General features: G+C 37.3%; 1 protein-coding gene across 1 annotated transcript in view; it reads left to right on the top strand.

The window, feature by feature from the left end:
- The window catches only part of CDC73 (cell division cycle 73), a 92,342-nt gene that overhangs the window by 5,167 nt on the left and 64,926 nt on the right, over window positions 1-22,249 (top strand). Inside the window, exons 3-10 of the mRNA XM_079921873.1 lie at window positions 646-715; window positions 2,514-2,576; window positions 2,660-2,712; window positions 5,848-5,936; window positions 9,507-9,723; window positions 13,527-13,625; window positions 15,393-15,471; window positions 17,109-17,173. Coding sequence (XP_079777999.1) covers window positions 646-715; window positions 2,514-2,576; window positions 2,660-2,712; window positions 5,848-5,936; window positions 9,507-9,723; window positions 13,527-13,625; window positions 15,393-15,471; window positions 17,109-17,173 — 735 coding nt within the window. The remainder of the gene's footprint in view (window positions 1-645; window positions 716-2,513; window positions 2,577-2,659; window positions 2,713-5,847; window positions 5,937-9,506; window positions 9,724-13,526; window positions 13,626-15,392; window positions 15,472-17,108; window positions 17,174-22,249) is intronic.

Genomic DNA, 22,249 nt, shown 5'->3' with positions numbered 1-22,249 from the left:
TTGAGTTTATTTTTGTATATGGTATAAGGAAGTGGTCCAGTTTGATTCTTTTGCATGTAGTTGTCCAGTTTTCCCAGGACCATTTATTGAAAAGCCTGTCTTTTCCTCAGTATATGTTGTTGGAACATGTACTTATTGTTAATTATGAAAATATAGTTTTAGTGGTTCATTTAGTTTACTTGAAACAGTTCAGTTGCCATATTTGGAGGAGATCTAGTTTGGGTGTGAGAAAAGAAAGCACTTTGGAAACCTTGAATAAAATGAGCAAGCAATGGGACTAAAATGGTATTTGTCCCGAAAAGCAAAACATCATGAGTAAAATTAAATGCTTAGAATAAGCCAAGGGACAAAAAAGACTGTAATTGGTATTTCAAAGAGGATAGGGTTATTGTTTCATTTCTAATGCTTATCTTTTGTATATCTTACTGGAATTTTGAGGATAAAGTTACCAAAAATTAATATGCTTAAAAATTGTCAAGATTTTATTAGGTTCTTTCAGCCTAATTATTTTCTAAAAAACAGGATTCTAAATATATGTTATCAAGATATGTTGGAATAAAATTCAGACTTTACAGGATGTTGATCTTTACCAAGTTTCTTATAATTGTTATTGATTTGATATCTATGTTAAAATTTTGACTTTAGACTGAAAATATTCCGGTGGTTAGAAGACCTGACCGAAAAGATCTACTTGGATATCTCAATGGTGAAGCATGTGAGTAATTTTTTAATTGCTCTCACTCTTAAATAGACATTGTTGCCTTTTTTTTCCCCTGTGAAATAAGAATTAGTGGGAAGAGATCGTGGATTCCCACTAAAAACTTCCCCTACCTGCAGCTGTGTCCACATGCTGTCTTCTCCTTCCTGTTATAGTGGATGCACCTGACTCTTGGGGCCAGTCACCCCTTCCCTGCGTGTGGGTTTCATCTCCTTTCGCACTCTCAGAGACTCTGCCTTTGCACATTGCTGCTTCTGTCTTGCATCGTCAGTTCTCTTTCTTCTGCACCATTCCCTTTAGAACATACACCATGGTCTCTCTCATTAAAAAAGTTCTCTGAACCCCCCTGTCCCCCACCTTCCTACTCTCTACTGGTCCATTTGTCTTCTCTTTTTCATTACAAAATTCTTTGCAAGGGTTGTGTGGTGTTACTGCCTCCTCTTTGCCTCTGATTCTCTCTTGAATCTACTCCAGTCTGACTTTCTTCCTCACCATCTCACTCAAATCATCCTTATGAGCTCAGCACTGACCTAAGGACTAGCAGATCCTTTGGTCTCTCCGCTTCGCAGCTAACTTGACCTCTCAGCCTTCGATACTGTTGACCGCTTAGTCCCTTTTGGAAAGCCCTTCTTGACTTGGCGTTTGGGGCACCAGACTCTGGAGGTTCTCTTTCCACTCATTGTCTGCCTCACTTTTTTTTCTTGCTTCCTTATCTCCAAAACTGATGTGTTCCTGAGCTTCACATTTAGAAATTCACTGTCAGCATCTTCCCTTGGGTATTTAACAGGCATGTGAAATGTAGCATATCCACAATAAAGTGCCGAGTCCTGCCTTCCCTTCTCCCCACTGACAGAACGGAAGCAGCAAGTCTGTTCTCCCAGTGTTCCCGTCTCAGTAAATGGTACCCCATTCACACAGTTGCTTAGGCCACCAACCCTGGAGAAATCTTTGATTCTCTTCTCTCACAGCTCACGTCCATTCCATCAGCAAGTCCTTTCTTTACCTTTGAAAGTATGACAGCTTCTTACCATCATACGCCCACCCCGCTCCACCTTCCTCTTTAGACCATTGCGTAGCCCTCCTGAAGGTCCTCGCTCCACTGTTTCCTACAGTGTAGCCTCTGCTCACCACTCAGAGGGACCTATTTTTGAAAAAGCCTCTGAACTTGATTGTGTCACCCACCTGCTCAAGGCCATCCTGTGGCTTCCCGTCACACTTAGAATACAGCCCATCCTCCTTTCCTGAGCTTCGCGACTGTGCTTCTGCCTGTCTCTGTGCCCTCATCCTCTCCCAGTCTTCCTCTGCCCTCAGAAGTCCAGTCTTCCTGGTTCTTTTAGCTTTTCTAACCTTAGAGTCTTTGCACTTGCTGTTCCCTCTGTGTTACATTTTGTTTCTCTGCGTTGTCACGTGACTCACTTCTCACCACCCCATTCAGAGCTGTGCTCTAATGTTGTTCCCTTATATATGTATACATTTATGTTTTTATTTATGTTTACATACACTTTTACATACATGTGTTGTGATATTGGAGTATATTCTTTGAAGTTGATTTCAGTCAGATATCTCAGTTTGTAAGTTAAATGGTCAAAAATAGTTTGTCCTCTTACAGACTTTCTAATACAGATTAATCATTTATAATAAAATGCTTTTACAAGCCTGCTTTAAAACATTTTTTAAGGGAAATAACCATATATAAAGTAAGAAATATAACAAATCTTGAGCATTCACTTGTAAATATATCCAATACCTGTCTTCAAATATTTATTTTCTCACAGAAATCTTTTTAAATCTTCAGCAACATCGGCCAGTATAGACAGAAGTGCCCCTCTAGAAATAGGTCTGCAGAGATCTACTCAAGGTATGTCTTGTTGCGTGTTTATATTGAACTTTCAAACACCAGTCCCCAAACTATATGTTTATTTACTTCTTTTTTCCTTACAGTCAAACGAGCTGCAGATGAAGTTTTGGCAGAAGCAAAAAAACCGCGAATTGAGGTAATGGAACTTTATTTTAAGTGATTCAGGTTTTTTATGGAGATTGGACTCATGTAGTAGTAAGAATTCTTTGCTCATAGTAGTGCTCAGAACTTTTGTTTTCCTGGAAAAGTGGTAATATTAGAATGAACAGTTGATTAGTAAGTAGCTTGAGCTATCGTGTAAGATCTCTCACATACAAGCTGTGTGATGGACAAATCACTTTATTTTCTTTGTCTTTATACCCTTACGATGAAAGTGTTGGCCTAGATGAGTGGTCAGAAGGCTTGTTCTATAAAGGGCCAGATAGCAGCCACTTCAGGCCTTTTGGGCCTTGTAGTCTTTGTCCAGCTCTTTCACTCTGCCGCTGTAGTGTGAGAGCAGGCACAGGCGATGCATAAATGAACAGGCGAGGCTGTATTCCAATAAAACTTTATGAAACATGGCCAGCCAGATTTGGCCTTTGTGTTGTGGTGTGCCTACCTCTGGAATAAGGTGGTGTAGGAGTTTACTCCACTCTGAAGAGGCGTGAACATGAAGTCCTTATTCCAGTTACTTCTTCCAATATTGACATATCAGGTTATATGTTTTTTTGGTAGCATTTTATAGCCAGCAAGTGGAATATTAGTATTGGTAAACAAGGGTAGTTCATGTTAAATAGAACCCTGTAAGCAATGCAGTTAACATTGAAAAGAAAATTTGTTGACCAGCTCGTATACTGCATAAGACAATTAAACTTTTGGAGTTTAAATTGTATGAGTACAATACTGTTTATTTAAATTTGTAACAAGCCCTAGATCAGTTGCATATAAACCCTCTGAAAATGGAGGATCAGGTATTAGAGGCACACTTAAAATCTGAGAAATGACTGAACTGGCTATATATCAATGACCAGTATAGGAATAACACTTGGGGTCACCAGTAGTGTTAACATTACTAGAAACTTAAGTTTTGTCATTTCACACTTATATAAAAATCAAATAGTTGTACCTTTTGCCTGCTTCATGAACAGCAAAGCATCCACAATTAAGGATCAGAAAGGTAACTTGCAGAGACAGGGTTGGTTGGTAAGTACATACAGTAGAATCACTGACAAAATTTGATGCTAAGATACATAATTTTATTTAAGGATACTCTGAGACATAGACACGATGTTTTTCAGATGATGGTGATAATTAGCTCGTTGTTATTCTGTGCTAGGTGATACTGTATGTACTTTATGTATGTCATTAACTCATGTAATCCTAACCACCACCTCCTGAAGTCTGCAGTACTGTGCATGTCATCTGTGAGCAAACAGGCTCAGAGACAAGTGACTTGCTGAGGTGCACAAAACTGGGATTAGAGCCCAGGCAGTGTGGCTCCTACCTAGTCCACTATCCTGGGTACAAATTTTGTGGCAGTAAAACTGAAATTTTCCCCAACTCTCTTTATGTGTAAGGAAGTTATAACCCATTTTGTACAAAGTGAGTGAATTTAGGACTTCCCTGGTGGCGCAGTGGTTAAGAATCCGCCTGCCAGTGCAGGGGACACGGCTTCAAGACCTGGTCCGGGAAGATCCCACATGCTGCGGAGCAACTAAGCCCGTGCGCCACAACTACTGAGTCTGCGTTCTAGAGCCTGCGACCCACAGCTACTGAAACCCGCGCACCTAGAGCCCATGCTCTGCAACAAGAGAAGCCACCACAATGAGAAGCCCACGCACCCCAACGAAGAGTAGCCCCCACTCGCCGCAACTAGAGAAAGCCCACACAGCAACGAAGACCCAACGCAGCCAAAAATAAATAAATTTTTTAAAAAAGTGAATTTAGAGATACCATTTAGTTGGAAAAACGTGAACTTCATGGTTTAATTATTTGGAAAAAAATTGAACATATCAGAAATGCAAAATTGCTAGGATCTGGTAACTTTAGAAACCAGCAAGAAATAGCATCATAAAATGCTTTCCAGAGCATTTGTAGGGTTAAAATAAATTACATAAATAGCTATTGATATATTACATAAACAGTTTTCAGTTCAGCAGATATATATTGAGGACCTGCTGGGCACTATGCTAGCAGAGAGAAGCCTTAGGATCTGGTTAAAACCTAGGCTTCAGTTGTCTCTAAAATCAGTCTCCTGAGACTTCCTTGGCAGTCCAGTGGTTAGGACTCCCTGCTTTCACTGCTGAGGGCCCATGTTCGATCCCTGGTTGGGGAACTAAGATCCCCACAAGGCGCACGGTGCGGCCAAAAAAAAAAAAATCAGTTTCCGAAGGAACTTGAGTAATACGTGTTAAATCATTCTTACAAATGGAAAGAATTTAATGTGCTTGTTAAAATATTAATCTTTGCATTCATCTCAGCAATATGCCTGTTTCGAGTTTTACATGGTTAGAACACAATTGGAGCACATCTCTCTGGACCTCTTGAACGTACTGATGGTTTTTATACAATTTCATATTTGTTAGCCATAGACGCTGACTCTGGTTCTCAGTTTTCTTGTCTGTTGAATGTGGGCATTGAACTAGATCAGAATTAGTAAGTTTTGTTTTTAAGTAACCGAACACTTTTCAGACTGACTTTTACCTGAGATTCTAATATCTAAATGAGGTAAAAGTCGAGCTACCAAAGTTGAATTCAGATAAGAAGTGGCTCCTGGGCACTTTGTAGGAAGCTCCTGATGTTTTGAGGAACATACTTTGAAAACCATTAAAGTTTCACTTCTGGTGTTTTGTTCTGTGCTGATAGATTCAGGACCTGGGGCAACAGATGAAAAAAATCTAGACCCAAAATGAAATTTTTGACTGTGGCAAAGCCTTCTCATAAAATTTAGTTATAAACTTCCCTGAAGAGAAGGAATTTATTTGTTGTATGTTATCTTTCTGAACAAAAGTAGCTATGATATGTTATGGGAAGAACACTTAATCATAGAAAAAACTTACTAAAGTTTATTTGTAAGCTTTTAGTCAGTTTTAATCTTACATGATCCAACATATATTTATTATTGTTCTCTTTATGTAACTAAAAATATTTTAAAATTGACCAAAGGCCAGTGATGCCTGGGACTTTATAGGTGGGAACTTGGGTAAGGAAAAGTTATGTGCAGTGTTTTTTTTTGTTGTTGTTCTACAAGTTAAATAAAAATTTAAAATATTCACTGAGTGATTATTTTCAGGATGAAGAGTGTGTACGCCTTGATAAAGAGAGATTGGCTGCTCGTTTGGAGGGTCACAAAGAAGGGATTGTACAGACTGAACAGATCAGGTAAGAATTTCTTTAGTAGAAACTGAACAGTCTAGGTATATGTAAGTATACATGGAAAAAAGGGATATTAGTATGCTGTCTACATGTGTTCTTCATTGCCTTCAGTTCAGAAGATGCTTGAGCATGTTTTATGATGGGAGGATTGGAAGCCATTGTGCTACTTATGCTTTTTGGAAGCTTCTTGATTCTGTTACCATATTGATCTTTCCTTTTTAAAAATTATAATCCAAGCCACTCGTTTATCATGAAATCTTTTGTTGGTTTATAGCAGTGATTAATAAACTTTTTATGTAAAGTACCATGTGTTAAATATTTACATTTAACATGATTATTGATATGCTTAATTCTAGTTTTAATTTGCTGTTGTTTTCTGTTTGTCTCTTTGTTTTTTTTCCTTTTTGGGGGACTAAAATTTTGTCCCCCAAAAAGGAAATTCATTTAATTTTGGATTGAATGAATACATGCTGTAATTCCCTTCTGTCTTTTTTGTTGGCTGATTAGTTTATGCTCTTGTCCTGTTTGAGTGGTTGCTAGGGTCACAGTCCACCTTCCGTGCTCCATCACCGTGTGAGTAAGCACGGAGCCTCAGCTAGAAGGCACTCGCAGTTCCCTCCTCTTGGCCTCTGTGATACTGCTGTCATATATTTTACTCATACATGTGTTATAAACACCAATATGCATCATTCTTATTCTTGTTTAAACTATCTTTTAAAGAGATTTAAATAAGAAAAAAATTTCCATGCCTCTTCTTTACTGTTGTAGACCTGTGTACCCATATTTTTTCCTTCTGCCTGAAAGACTTCTCACCCCACCCCCCAAAAGACTTCTTTTAACATTTCTTTTTTGTGCAGGTTTGCTAGTGATTCTTTCAACTTAATTTTTATTTTTGAAAAAGTTTATTTCCCCTATTTTTTTTTTTTAATTTTCACTGGATATGGAATTCCAAGCTACGTCTTTTTAAAGTACTTTACAGATGTTGTACTGCTGCCTTCTTGATTGCATTGTTTCTGATTAGAAATCTGTCATCCTTATTTTTGTTTCTTTAAATGTGCCCTTTTTTCTCTGACTACTTTAAAAATTTTCTGTATTGCAAGTTTTGAGCTATGTAATTATCACATGACTTGGAGGAGTGTTCTTCATCTTTCTTGTGCTTGAGGTCCATTGAGCTTTTTGAGGGGATTTTTGGGTTCATAATTTTCATTGAATTTAGAAAATTTTGGGTATTGCTTCTTAAAAATTTTTTTCTTTTTCCCTCTTTCTGGCCTAATTATTCGTATTCTGCTGGAAGCTGTCCAACAGCTCACTTGGGTTCTTTTCTTTTTTTGGATTCTTTTTTCTGTTCATTTTGGATAATTTCTATAGTTCACTAATGTTTTCTTTTGTAATTATATTCACATTACATTTGTAGTCTCCAACATTGTATTTTTTTTATCTCTACAAGGTGGCTAAATATGCAGTCCATGTCTTTACTTGTTGAGCACATGGAATAGTTGCATTAATTCTTTTAATGTCTTTGTTTGCTAGTCCTACGTCTGTGTCAGTTTATAGTGTTTTTGGTTTAGATTTCTCCTCATTTTGGCTTGTATTTTCCTGTTCCTTTATATGCCTTATAATCTTTGGATACCAGACATTTTGCATTTTATGTTGTTGAGTGCTAGATGTTTTTGTATTCTTCTAAATTTTCTTTAGCTTTGTTTTGGGACACAGTTAAATCACTTGGAAACAGTTTTTTCCTTTTGAGTCTTGACTTTAAGGTTTGTTATTTGAACAATGTTAATTTAGAGTAGTTATTCCCCACCACTGCAAAGTCGAGACCATTCTGAGTACTCTACCTAATGCCCCAGGAATATGAGGTCTTCAGTCTGGCTGGTGGCAACAGGTATTATTATTCATCCTGAGTGAGTGCTGGACACTGTTCCCTCTAATACTCTTGGTGGTTCTGTTCCTAGCTTTAGTTTCCACTTGTTTATGTGCTAATCAGTATTCTGCTGGAATACTCGAGGGGGACCTTCTGTGCAGCTCTCTCTTCTCAGGTACTCTGGCCTATGAGTTTCCATACGCCTTGTTCTTGCGTATGGAAGAATCCCAGGACCATTTTCTCAGATCAGGAAATACAGTTTTGCCTGGGTTCTCCTCCCTCTGCCATGTTGGAAACTTTCAAGGCCATAAACTGCAGCTTTCATAGGACTTAATTATTTAGTTTGCATTTGTCAGAGATCACTGTCTTTCATTGCTTGATATCATGTATTGTGTAAACTATTGTTTCATGTATTTTGACTGGTTGTTTCAAGACAGGAGAGTTAATCCAGTCCCTGTTACTTCATCTTGGCTGGAAGTACAAGTCCAATGATTGTCCAATGCACGTTTGATTATAGTTTAGAAAAGTATTTGAATTTGGCTCAAGGTATGCTGGTATGCTTTAGATTTTAAGGGAAAGTTGTGTATTATTATGTAAAATGAGTCAAATACTAATGCATATTGAGCATATACTTTGAGCAAGTACTTTCATACCTAATGTAAATAAAATACATACTATGTAATACTACCATGTTTAAACCTGCAGGAATTCCTGTCCTTTTCCCACATGTTGTTTAAACGTATTTCAAGATTGTCATCTTGTGATTAGACTAATAATTTTATCAACTGTTGTTAAGGTATCCAAACTCTTTTTCTTGTTTTACATTTTGAAAAATGACACTAAGCTTAAGATTGTGATCTTAATGAAATCTATACTTTCATTGTTGTCTTTTTTGTTTTCTAAATAGTTCTGAAAGCATAGGCTCTGTTTGCTATTTCACATGTTATTTGAAAATAAAGGAAAGAAAAAGAAAATTTCAAAATATGGTTTTATCTTCTAGGCTTTAAAAGGAGTATATGTTTATGTGGCATATAAAAGCCTCTGTCATCTATAAGATTGATATGTTGTACATTGTAGCATATAGATTTGAAACCTTGAAATAAGTTTCGAGGAAAACCTAAACTGTGAATTCTTCACGGAATGAAAAATTTTTACCCCCATTCTAGGGTGGTGCATGCACATGCTCACATATGTGTGTGTGTTTGTATAAGTTGCATGGGTGGGAGGGAGGGTTAGCAAGTAAAAGTCTCATAGAAAAGGGCTTTTTTGGGGGGTGGGGGGAAGTGCAGAGAAAGGTTTATTGCAGGGCCAAGCAAGGAGAACGGGTGGCTTGTGCTCAAAAAACCCAAACAATCTGAAGGGTTTCAGCAAAGTAGTTTTAAAGGCAGGGTGAGGGAGGGATGTCCCAGGGTATGTGATCAGCTTGTGCAAAATTCTCTGATTGGGAGGGCAAAAGGTTAAAAAAAATGTGAAAAATTTTTTGCATTGTTCCTTCTAAGAAATTACTAGTTTGCTTATAGTGCAATATTTCTATAGGGTCTCTTTCTTACATGGTTATAAGTTATCAAATATGTCAGTTTTATATATAAGAAGGAAAGCTTAATTATTGCCACTTATAGTGTTATTACCAGGAACTTAAAAATGTCACAGAATATTTTATGATATGCTCAAGAGATCCTTGCTGTGAATATTAAGAAAGAAATTGCTTTCAGGTCTTTGTCCGAAGCTATGTCGGTGGAAAAAATTGCTGCAATCAAAGCCAAAATTATGGCTAAGAAACGATCTACCATCAAGACTGACTTAGATGATGATATAACTGCCCTAAAACAGAGGAGTTTTGTGGATGCTGAAGTAGACGTGACCCGAGATATTGTCAGCAGAGAAAGGGTGTGGAGGACGCGAACAACTATCTTACAGAGCACAGGAAAGGTAATTGAAATATTTTATTTGTTCGTTAGAGTCAGTGTGTGTGTTTCATCTACAGTTGGTTATAAAACTGGTTAAAGTTTCCCATGAGGAGGAAGTTTCAAGTTCATATCTGACAGATCGGTAATAATGTAGACTTCTAAGGGGCCATATTTACCATTCCATTCTAGCATGTGGTTGGTTGTTGGTCACCAGAGAAGCTGATGAAAAAGTCTGATACAAAGCGTGAGTCCCTTTATTTTCACCTCATTTGTAAATCCAAAGAGATCTACAGTTTTCTTGTTGATGAGATTTTTGCTTAAACCTAATGAACAAGGAATATTGATGGCAAGCTCTCTGATCATTAATGCCGTTATTAATTTTTTTCCTCACAAAGTAGAGAACTTAACGAAAATCAGTCAGCAAACATGTATTGAGTGTGTTTGATATGTTATAGTCTGTTAGGTGGATGTTTATTCCTTATTAATGGAGTTGTTTTGTTTTTTGCTACAGGATTGTGGGTTTTCTTCCTTCCCTTTCCTCCCTCCTCCTCCCCTTCTCCCTGTCTCCTTCCCTTCCTATTCATGATTACAAAAACTGCATTAAAAAACATCCTCGTTCATACACCTTTGTGCATTTATGTCTATATAGCAAAAGGATTAATTCCTAGAAGTGAATTGCTGATTAAAGGAGATATGTACTTTAAATTTTGAAAGATAAGTTGAAAGATACTGGATGTTTAGTATCTTAATACATCTCCAAAAAGGTTGCGTTGATTCTGTTTCACTTACCTCTTTTCACCTGTCTTTTCCTCCCACACATCCGAATTTTCCCTTAAATGTTAATTCTTCACTGATGCCCAGTTCACAGTGGTGATTTGGTGAGAAGGTTTATAGAAGTTATGAGATTACTGATGGAAGTGAACTTTAACATTGGTCCAGGCAGACTGGTTTTCTTTGCAGTTCTTTTTGGATTCTGGCCTTAAGTTTACTGTGCCATTTTAGTAGGAATAAAGCTACTAGAAAAGAATATATGAAGGAAAGAATTCTTTTTCTTTTGTACTTTGACTTGTTTTACAAAGTACTGAGGTCAAGGTTAAGAATCATTCTCCAGAGCTTAGAATTATAGAGAAATTTGAGAACGTGAGTAAACTTTCATTTTTGTATTTAAAATAAAGTGATCTGTTGATACTCATTTTTACTGCCTAGTATGGCTAATAGTTAAATACTGTTACTTATATTGTTCTACCAACGTTCATTGTAACGTTTGAAATGAACAATTTTTTTGAGCTCTAGGTGGCAGGATTGTACCATCATTTCAAAACTTAGTGTTCTAATATAATTTACTGTTGTTGGCACCAATGTGTAATTTTAAAAATAAGTTAATACTAGAAGAACTGTTTGGTAGCTAGGTTTGTTTCTATGAGTATGAACATTTTTAAAAGTCAAAAGCAACAATTTTAACTGAAACCCCTCTCTGTATACTGTTCTCATCTGCAAAACTCTAAAATAAACCCTCTAAAAAAACCTTTTTAGGTACTTATAGCCCTGAAAGCCCCTGTGATTTTTGACAGATCTTCATTATTACCAGGTATCAGGGCTTTCTTTTTTTCTGAGTTTCCGAAATAAAAGACAGGTTTAAAATTCCATGAAAAATGTAACTACATATTTTTGTAGTTATATTACCACTGCAAACACCCTACAAAAAGGCAGCCTGATTTTATAATACTGTTTAAAACATGCTTTTAAACTTACATACACAAGTATATGTTCATCTTTGAAAGATTGATAAAAAGAGATCACTAAAAGGAAGATAATAATCCCCTGTAATTCTACCACACAAAGATAGCTAGTAACATTTTGATTGATTCTTATAGAGTTTGTGTCTCTCATGAAATGCTTTATTATTTTTAAAGTAATGAAATTTGACTTTCATATTTTCAACTATTTTCATAATAGGATTAAGATTTTATTTGCATATGTCACTGTGTTGACCTTCTCACTGCTGGTGCAAAAGCAGTGGTTGGTTAACTGCTGGCATCTTGGCATGAATCAAAGCATTGGCACCAAACTTTGCTAGTAGCCATTTTGTTCTTCACCTACTAATGATGTCCTTGGTGAAATTTGAAAATTTACTAATTTTATTAAATCTTAACCTTTGAGTATATGTCTTTCTAGTATTTTCTGTGATGAAATCAGAGCATACAAAGCACTCCTGCATCCCAAAATCTGATGATTGTCTCCACAAAGAGCACTTGTGCATTTGACATTTTTTCGAAAATGAGGGAAGAAAGCCTGTTCATTCAAGAAATGGAACTGACAGTATTTGTTGCCAGTAATAAAATGTGAACTTTCATGAGAAAATTAGAATTTGAGAGGTTTCTTTTTGCTACTGAGACCTTAACAGTTTCCTAAATTTAACATAGTGCCACTCTTCCTTGTCCTTACTTTTTGTGCATTTTGGAAAATACTTTTTCATAAAAACAAGTTATTTTTATGTGGAATACTTTTTCCCTCATTTTTGTAGGAATTAATATTTTTAAAATATTTTAGTTTAAATTTCTAATGTGATAAATATTGTAACCTATATAATAAAACTCTTTGGGGTGTGCCATAATTCTCGAGAGTGGGAAGGGGTTGTGAGACATTTGTTTGCTGTCCTAAAGAATTATAGGAACTTGTAAGTACTATTAGTGGGGCAATGGTTAAAGTTATGTTTCAGGCTATCTCTCCTTTTGTATACATGTTTATTTGTGTAATATTTATTCAGCATCTACCAGCCAGGCACGTGGTGGGCACTCACTAGAGATGCATTGGTCCTGGCTTTCACAGAGGTTATATTCTTTAATAGGAGAGAGATAATTAAATAAGCAGTAATTGTGACATATGACATTATAGGGATGCTACCCAAGAAGGGCAGCTAACTTGGTCTAGAACCACGACGAGAGAATGATACCTAAATAGTAAAAAGTAATTAGGAGGGACAAGCTGTCCAAGCCAAAGAAACAGTATTCTTAATTGTATAGAGAAGAGAAACCACTTGAGGTTCACGAGGACAGGGACGACGTCTCTCTTAGTTGTCATTGTGTCTGAGTGCCAAGCGAGGTGTTTGGCTTATAGTCATAACATGTTGCTTAAAATGATAAGTGATTGACAGGCAGAATTAGATGAGCCCCAAGGGAACTGAGGGAGAGACTCAGGTAAAAGAAGAATATTTCATGAAAGAAGGAGTCAGATTCGTCAGCTTTGTTCAGTGTTGCTAAGGTTGTTCGTGCAAAAGTTAAGTTAAATTTTTAAATTGCATTCCAACTTAAAAACTTTGAAAAGTGCATGTTGAGTCCTAACAAACAGTATCTTAAAACTTTCAACATCTCATAAAAATTATAGCAGTCTGAAATTAGCACTGGAGTTTATTATACCTAGAAGAGAATATAGTAGTTGATTTCTTTCAGAAGGATTAATTTCTTTTAGAATTAAGAAGCCCCCTTGGCAACAAATCTGCCATATTTTTATTTTTTTAATATTAACTTGTTTCCTGGTTACATATTTGAATAAATGGAGAATATGAATGAATTTATAGCCAGTTATGCACTTTAAGTAAAATGAAAATAAGTGAGTGACACGGGGTTTATAATAATTGATCTTTGGGTGAATTTCCTAGTAGCAGTTGATTCTTACTTACTTGTGTAGTAATCATACCTCATTATGATGTAGTAGGGAAGAATTGATAGGAAGAAAACTGAGTCTGAAATTGTTTATTAAGTAAACTTACTGCTTTTGGATATTTAATTTTAAGCAGACTTAATAATTAAAATCCATTTGTTTCAGAATTTTTCCAAGAATATTTTTGCAATTCTTCAATCAGTAAAAGCCAGAGAAGAAGGGCGTGCACCTGAACAGCGACCGGCCCCAAATGCGGCACCTGTGGTAAGAATGTTTTGCTGCTTATGTAGTAATTTTAATGAAAGCGATTATTCCGTGTTGTAATTTTGAAAACATCTTAGAGTATTTATTTGCTTCTTTATTGTATTGTTGACATACAATGTTATATTAGTTTCAGGTACACAACATAGTGATTCTGCATTTATATATATTACAAATTGATCAGAACCGTAAGTCTAGTAACCGTCTGTTAACCATACACAGTTATTGCAGTATTAATGACTGTATTCACTGTGCTGTACATTGCATCCCTGTGACTTAATTTTTTTGTAATTGGAATTTTGTACCTCTTAATCCCTTTTACGTATTTTGCCCCAACTCCCCCCAACCCCTTCGGTGACCATCAGTTTGTTCTCTACATCTGTGAGTCTGTTTCTGTTTTGTTTGGTTTGTTGATTTGTTTTCTTTTTTAGATTCCACATATAAGTGAAATCTATGAAGCCAGTTTCATAAGGTTCAGCAAAGGAAAAATAATATGCAAATAAAATCTTTTTATATAGAATTTTTGAAAGTATGTCAAAATTTGGTAGAGTACTAATGCAGTCTTTGCAAGAACTAGTAGTTTTATTTGTTCATGAAATCCTTGGTGTTTACCCTTTTAGAGGTAGTGAATTTTTGCCGGTATTTAGACGAACACTTGAGGTGACTTTCTGGCAAGTTTTTAAGTGCCTCTTATTTGTCAGGCAGTTTGCTGACAAGGATACAGGAGGGATAAGAACGAAAGCCCCTTTGAGCTTGTAGTCTAACGGGACATACAGATGAGTCAGACAGGTAGTGGGGCAGGTGACGTTATGGTGAAACACGGGGCGCCTATGGTCATGAATTGGTTGACATCTTGAATAGCAGCTGGCATGAAACTTATGTCAAATCTTAAAACAGTTCGGCCATTATCTTCTTGACTGAATATTCTCTGTGTTTCCATAATCATTAAAATACTTGAAAATTTTAATGTTTGGCATTTCACAATAGAAGTGTATACCTAGTGACAGTCTTGAATGAGTATCTTTTATTTGGAATAATAATAGCGGTAGCATCCTGTTGTAACGAAATGAAGCATATTTCAGTATTTATGAATACCATGAATTTCCCAAGCAATTTTGGGAATATTCTTTAAATCTGCTTCTTTAGATTATTACAGACTGAGTTTTATATAAAGTATTTTTGAATTAAATTATACATCATTAGATTAGCAAGTTTTTCTCAGTATTTTTAAAAAACACCTTTGTTAACTTCAGTTTTACACTGTACACTGTACAATGATACATTGTCATTGTTATTTATTTAATATAAGGATTAATAATTGGAATAATTCAGTTAAAAGGCTCCAAAGTGTCAGCCCAATAAGCTTTGCATTAAAAATTTTTTTTTGTTAAAGAAAAATAATTCATGACTGGAGACAGTTTATTAATTTGTGAAGAAATTTAAGTAATTAGAATGAAATTACTAAGTACACCGATTTTATTTCTGCAGTGTCTAAGAATTTTGCTTTGTGCCTTTGTGCACGTTTACTTGGGGTCCTTTGCCTTGTCCCTGGCAGGGATGGTAATTTTCTAGCAGTAAATAGTATCTTGAAAATCAGCTTCAGATGATTCCCCACTTTTGTCTACTCCTTGTTTTTGTCTTATTGGCTCAAATATTGAGAAGAAGAAGGCTTAGAAAACAATACCCTTATTGTGTTTTTTTATTATGAGTATTAAGTAACAATTTAAACAATATTGACATGTAACTCATAGTTATTATATTTTTCTACAGGATCCCACATTGCGTACCAAGCAGCCTATTCCAGCTGCCTACAACAGGTACGACCAGGAAAGATTCAAAGGAAAAGAAGGCAAGTTACTTAATTTTGGTCTTCCCCTTACCGTGGCCGTGCTGAACTTGAGAGGCACTGTGGCCTGGTGTTCGGGGCAGGGGTTGGCAAACTAACGTCTGCAGGCCAAGTCTGTGCCACCATGTACATGTTTTCGTGAATCAAGTATTGTTGGAACACAGCCACACTCATTCATTTTTGTGTTGCCTGTGGCTCCTTTAGTGCTGTGACAGCAGTTTGAATTGCGACAGAGATCGTGTGGCCTTCAAAGCCTAAAAATACTGTCCAGCATTTTACAGAATAATTTTGATAAGTTACTTTAAGTGCAGTCTCTTTCAGTTTCCTCCTGTGTGTCATTACAATACTAATAGTAGCGTTAGTAGTAGTCCCTATCTTTTAGTGTTATTGTGGGGATTAAACTAGTTAATGAAGTCCCCAGAATAGTAACTGGTATATGTAATAAGCTATCTATAAATATTTACTGCTAGTAGCCTTAATTCTGTTTCTCAGAAGTTTATTTTAGAATGGAAATTCTATATATAAAATCATATTTCCCCATTTATAAAGGTATACATTGAGAACTTGGGAAGCATAGATTTTAGAGTAGGCATGTGAGGACTTGTTTTGTGATAGCTAACACGGCTAATTCAATAGTGAACCATTTCTGCATCAGTAAGATGGCTAGTGAGGGGTGCCTGATGTCAGCGCAACTTCTCTTGGGATCTTCATGTATCTTGACTTCATTCGTGAAAAAATGGGTTAGAGGCAACTAGAAGTTTATCATTTACGATTTTTTTCCTGCATAATCTGAAATCTCCATTTAAGTTTATTAAAGGGTTTGTTGTCTTTATACAGTGAATTTTGTGTGCTGGTTTCATTTGCTGGATAAAGGCATGTACTGAATCCATGGTGTAGAAAGACAGTAATGTGTTCTTTTATCCACTGCAATGTTTTTCTTTTGGGACGAACTATATAAAGTAGGGGTTGACAAATTAGAGCCCACAGACCAAATCTGAACCTCTCTGGGCCAAATCAGGCTGTGCTCATTTGTTTACATATGTTGTTCATCCTGCTTTTGCACCACAACTGCAAAATTCAGGAGTCGTGACAGAGACTATATGGCTTGCAGTGTGTAAAATATTTAATATCTGACCCATCACAGAAAGGTATATTGGGCCTCTGTCCTGGAGTCCCTGTCGCTATTTACAATGTTGCTTTTCTGTGAGTTACATAACATATGCTGATGATTGTAATTTTGGAACACAGCTTTTTATAAGTTAAGGAGGTCTCATGGTGTTAGATGCTTTTAGTGGTGCTGTAGTTGAATATTAGGACTAAATAATTTGGGGGTTATAAAGTATTTTATTCAATCTAATTTTTGATATTTCCAACCAACTATATGACCATTGAACATGGTTTTAGAGTCCTAACCAGCTTCTGCATTTTGGGCTCATTGGTGTGTATTGAATGTATTTTGGAGACCAGTACTCCTTTTAAAGTTTCTAACTTCACAAGTATATAATTTAACTTTATATCTATAGTAGATTCAAGGCTTTGTCATTCTGTTGAACTGTCAGATATAATGTAGATTATTACTTTAGGTTTGTTCTTTATCATGAAATATGTAAAGTCTAATGGTAACCTCCCTTTCTTTATAGAAACGGAAGGCTTCAAAATTGACACTATGGGCACCTATCATGGTATGACGCTGAAGTCTGTAACGGTAAGTCACTCTGAATGCAGAGGTTCTTTTGTTCCATTCATTTTATGTGAGTAGCAGATGTTGAAGGAAATCTTTGTTCTCCAACATTTTCAATTTCATACATTTATCTTTAATGACCAGTTGTGCTGACAGAGCTGTGGGGTGATTATTTGATTCATGGGTGTCTTTTTTTTTTAAACTGAGTGTAAAGAAAAGCTGCTTTGATTAACTTGCAAGTAGATTGTATGCTACCTGGTTAGAGAATTTAAAGTCAGTGAGGAGTTACGAGATTCAATTTGGGAGAGTTCTTTGCCATAATATCTCATGTTATTAAAATGTAACGCTGGGCTTCCCTGGTGGCACAGTGGTTGAGAGTCCGCCTGACGATGCAGGGGACGCGGGTTCATGCCCCGGTCTGGGAAGATCCCACATGCCGCGGAGCGGCTGGGCCCATGAGCCATGGCCGCTGAGCCTGCGCTCCACAATGGGAGAGGCCACAACAGTGAGAGGCCCGCATACCACAAAAAAAAAAAAAAAAAAGTAACGCTTTACGCTCTAAAAAGACAGATTGCAGTGATTGATGTCATGCTGCAAGTTGCATACTTGACACAGCCAAATACATGACGTCCATGATTATAAGCCTTTGGCTCACTTTTGGCAAACTTTCTTTTTTTTTTTTAATGTCCTAAAGATGGTTATTTCTAGGTGATCTGACCAAGGCCCGTTTTTTTTAAATAAGTTTCAGTTGTACAACATTGTAGTAACATCTGTGTATGCTACAGAGTGATCACCACCACAAGTCTAGTTACCATACACCATACAGCTGACCCCTTCACCCATTTCACTCACCTCGCAACTACCTATCCCTTTGGTAACCACTAATCTATGCAATAATCTTTGTTATCTGTGAGTCTTTGTTCTTTTTTTAGTTTCTGCACTGATATTTGTCTTTATATGTATTTTGCTAAAACACTTACTTTTAAATTGTCATCAGATTTGTTTTTGTATTATTGAAACTGTACGTGGACGCATTATTCATTCAACAAGTGCTTATGAGTATTTGTGTCAGACCGTGTTCTGGTTGCTAGGGTTGTTGCTGTGAATAAGCCAGATAGGACTCTTTACAGAAAGGAGTGAGAGAGGCCTCTCTGAGGAGGTGACAGTTGAGCCAGAGCCTGGTGACAAGCATTCCATGAAAGACACGCAGGGTCAGGATTGAGGCCCATACAGCAGCATGCAGGCCAGTGTCTCCAGAGTCGAGTGGGTGAGGGGAAGGTGGTAAAATAGGTACACCCATTTTATGAGATCTGCCTAGGTCTTCCTGACTTCAAAAGGTAACTCATAGCTGTAAGATTGAACTTAAATTCTTAAAGATTTATTTATTGACCTTTTCTTGGGGTCAGAACTTGCCTCCTCGCCATTCCCCAAGTGAATTATGGAACTGATGTTGTTACCCTGGTGTAGCCATCAAAATAAGTTTTTTTGTGGTTAACTGTTGCTGCTGTTGGTTTTACTTTTATCTCATCTAAAATGCCATGAAATTGATTTCATTACTGAGCTTCCGAGCAATTGGTAAAATCAGTGATAGTTTTTAATACATGCTTTTTACAGAACAGTTTTTCTGAAATCCAAGGACAGCTTCTTAATTAAACAATGTGTGAATGATAAGGCTCTACTTCCTTATCAAAGTCTTTGTTCCTAAATATAAGAGGCGAACAGTTCTATGGTGTGTGATTTTACAGAACTAATCACAAAAAGACACTGTGTAGGAACGCAGCAGAAAGACTAGAAATGGTCAAATTGTTAGTACTTCCAATATTTTAATGCCCAGTTTGCATCTCTGTGCTGCTTGTGGCCTGATTCATTTAGCAGTTGTTATTGAGAACTTTGAACCTGAAAGCTTTGAAATTACTCTGATAATTGTTTCTTTTTAGTTGAATCTCAAACTTATCCTTTCAGTGTAATGTTTTTTCCTCCTCTTTTTTTCTTTTGAAACTGTTACCTGTTTGTGAGCTTGCAAGTTTCACCAACTTTCTACCTCATTCTCCAGTTAAGAAAGTTTCTGTTATGAGATCCACCCAGACATACCAAGCAGTTAAGAGTATGTTAAAGGCTTTGTTGCACAGATGTGACTTCCTTTCTAATTTATGTGCAGCTCTGCTACCATTGTTCTTCAGGGTTTTGATATGCCTGGTTGATGTACAGAGTTACCAAGATTAGTTTCAATCTGCATTAGGATTGATCTGCATGTCTTTTAAGTTCAAGACACCAGAGTTCTCTTAGATGTTAGACTAAATTAATAAGTCACATTATGCAGACTAGAAAATTTTCATACAAATGAGTTTTTTTCTGTATCTGTTACAGAGAAGGAAGGGGTATGTGTTTTGATAATATTTCATAAGAACCATAAGTTATTGAAATCTATAGAAATTAGGGCCCAGGCAGTATATTTTGTAACACTTTGTAAAGATAATAATTTGTTGAAGTTTATTATAGGAACAGAAGCTCAGGTACCTTAAAGTTACAAGTTTGTAAAGTATAGCTTTTGAATTGTGCCAAGAAATACAGAGACACACCACCTCTAAGAGTAGTTAGAGGGCTTTCCTGGGTTGGGACACTTCCCCCAAAATATGTCACTTGGGTTCTATAATGTTTAAGAAATACTGGATTAAGCAGATTTTGTGGTATAGGAATCTCATCGTTTTTAATGTATAAATCTCTCTTTTTTTTTTTTTTTTTTTTTTTGCTGTACGCGGGCCTCTCACTGTTGTGGCCTCTCCTGTTGCGGAGCACAGGCTCCGGACGCGCAGGGTCAGCAGCCATGGCTCACGGGCCCAGCCGCTTCGCGGCATGTGGGATCTTCCCAGACCAGGGCACGAACCCGTGTCCCCTGCATCGGCAGGCGGACTCTCAACCACTGCCCCACCAGGGAAGCCCCTATAAATCTCTTAATTGGAACACAGGAGTATGGACTCTTTCCCAAGCTTGTTTAACCCCCAAGTTTGCCCCTCTCCTCCCTTCTGTTGAGAATACTGCAAAGAACCAGAGTTGCATAGAATCAGTTTAATTGAAGCTATCTTAGGAGTCGTGGTTTGGGAGTAGAAACCGTTCAGTATGGGGGACATCAGAATATATTTTCATGTATTCCTTCAGTGAAAGGGGCCGTTTTAGACTAAGAAAATGCCACTTGATAATGCTTTTCATTGTATAGTAAATAAGGGAGATGATGAAGACCTTTTTTTGTTAGGTAGTAGCAAGGAACTTATCTGTGGTTCCACCGGAGAGGGAATAAGAAAGATATGATCACAGTTCATTGTTATTATTTATAAAGATTTGGAAATCCTTTATCAAGAACTACTTTATTTTAATCTCCCAATCTAGCTTGTTGATGTTCACGTGGAAAGGCCACGTGCTCTAGCCTCTGTTTATTCTTTCCTCTGTTCTTACTGAATATCATTGACTCTCGATAACCTTGCTGTCTTCATTTTTGAGGAAACCTTTTGCACTCTGAAATCATACAGATCAAAAGCTTCCCTTTAAGGTCGTTATTTGAAGAGACTCCAACAGACATCGTAGTTCTTATGATCTCTTTTGGGAAACCATTTTTTTGATAGTAAGTAAACTTGGGTGGATTTTCAGTATCTGTGTTAGAGGTCTAATATTATCACTGTCAACTTTCACTTTTGAGAAGGATCCAGAATCTCAGTCTCCTCCAAGTTACATTCTTAAGCAGGAATACATACATCAGTAACCGCCCCATTCCCTGTTCTATAAAGCTTGCTTCGTTCTCATTTGGTGGTCAGTTAACGTGTTCATCCCTGCTTGAAATGTTACGGGAGTGTGCTAGTACCAGTGCTCTCTGGAGGTGGGCCTAGAGCCGGGGCCAGGAGGAGATGGAGGTAGCTGATTAAGACGTTGTTACTCAAGACTCTCCTTCCCTTCCCTCCCTCTACTCTTCCTTCAGCAGATATTTCTTGAGTGCTTTTGTATGCCATGTACTATGCTAGGTGCTGGGACATCGAAGATGAAGAAAACCAGACATATGCGTATGGGCTTTTTTAATGGTCTGTTGGAGGAGAGACACATCAGTCAGTCACTCAGATGTGAAATTATGACTGTGCCACGTGTGTGCAGATGCATTGTGCCGTGAGAACCTAAAGTTGGAGGATTTTCTGTGGGAGTCGGAACACTTCATTTGAGGAGGTAGTACTTGAAGTGAGATCCAGAGTTTGAGTAGAGGCTGACTTGAAGATTGCAGGAAAGTGCATTTTAGGGAGAGTGAACAGAAGGCAGGAGTAGATGCCCTGGTGGGAAGAGCATGGCACTTAGAAAGATTTGGAAGGAGACTGGTGATTGTGTGGACTCGAAGGATGCCTCTGGGAAAGTTTCTTTCCAGAGGTAGGTACAGCCTGCCTGTCTGTGCGTGCCAGGGCCTCTCTGCACGCTTCTGGGGCCATTCGTTGTGCCAGTCTAAATGTGGCCCCACGCTTACTGCAGTAGTAATTCCAGGGTTTATTTTACTCACTAACACTTAAAGAATCAGAGTATGTCACGTAAGCAGGCTGGATTTCCAGCTTCTTTTGAGAGGCCTCTGGCATGACTGGGCGCTGGGCCCACAGTCCAGCGTGGCAGACCCACGTCCCCTGAGCAGGACACCTTCCACACCTGGGACGTGTTCCCCCGGTAGCCTCAGGCCTCGCCACTCTGGTCTTTTCTGTCGCCTTCTTCACTTATTTACACCACCTTCTTAGGCCCTATTGGCCTTTCAGTATGAAATCCCTGCTCTAAATAGAGGCAGTGCTAGCTTGTTAAAGAGAAGTCAGTCACTTGGAAACACAGATTTAAGGCTTTGAAGTCAGTCCTGGCTTTGAATCTCAGCTCTTCCACTCATTCCACCACTAATGAAGTTGAGAAGGTTATGTAACCTTTCTATCAGTGGTCTTGTTTTTATTTTATAATAAAGATATTAGAATTTATATTACAGTATTATTGATGAGTGAAACAGGCACTGTGTAAAGTGCTCAACACAAAAAGGACTCAACAGATAAATAATGGCTACTTTTATTATGAATTTATAATTTTATGTATAATCTCAGC

This window comes from Stenella coeruleoalba (genome assembly GCF_951394435.1).
Source record: "Stenella coeruleoalba genome assembly, chromosome: 1".
In the NCBI taxonomy this organism is placed as follows: domain Eukaryota; kingdom Metazoa; phylum Chordata; class Mammalia; order Artiodactyla; family Delphinidae; genus Stenella; species Stenella coeruleoalba.
This window is presented reverse-complemented; position numbering and strand designations above follow the sequence as displayed.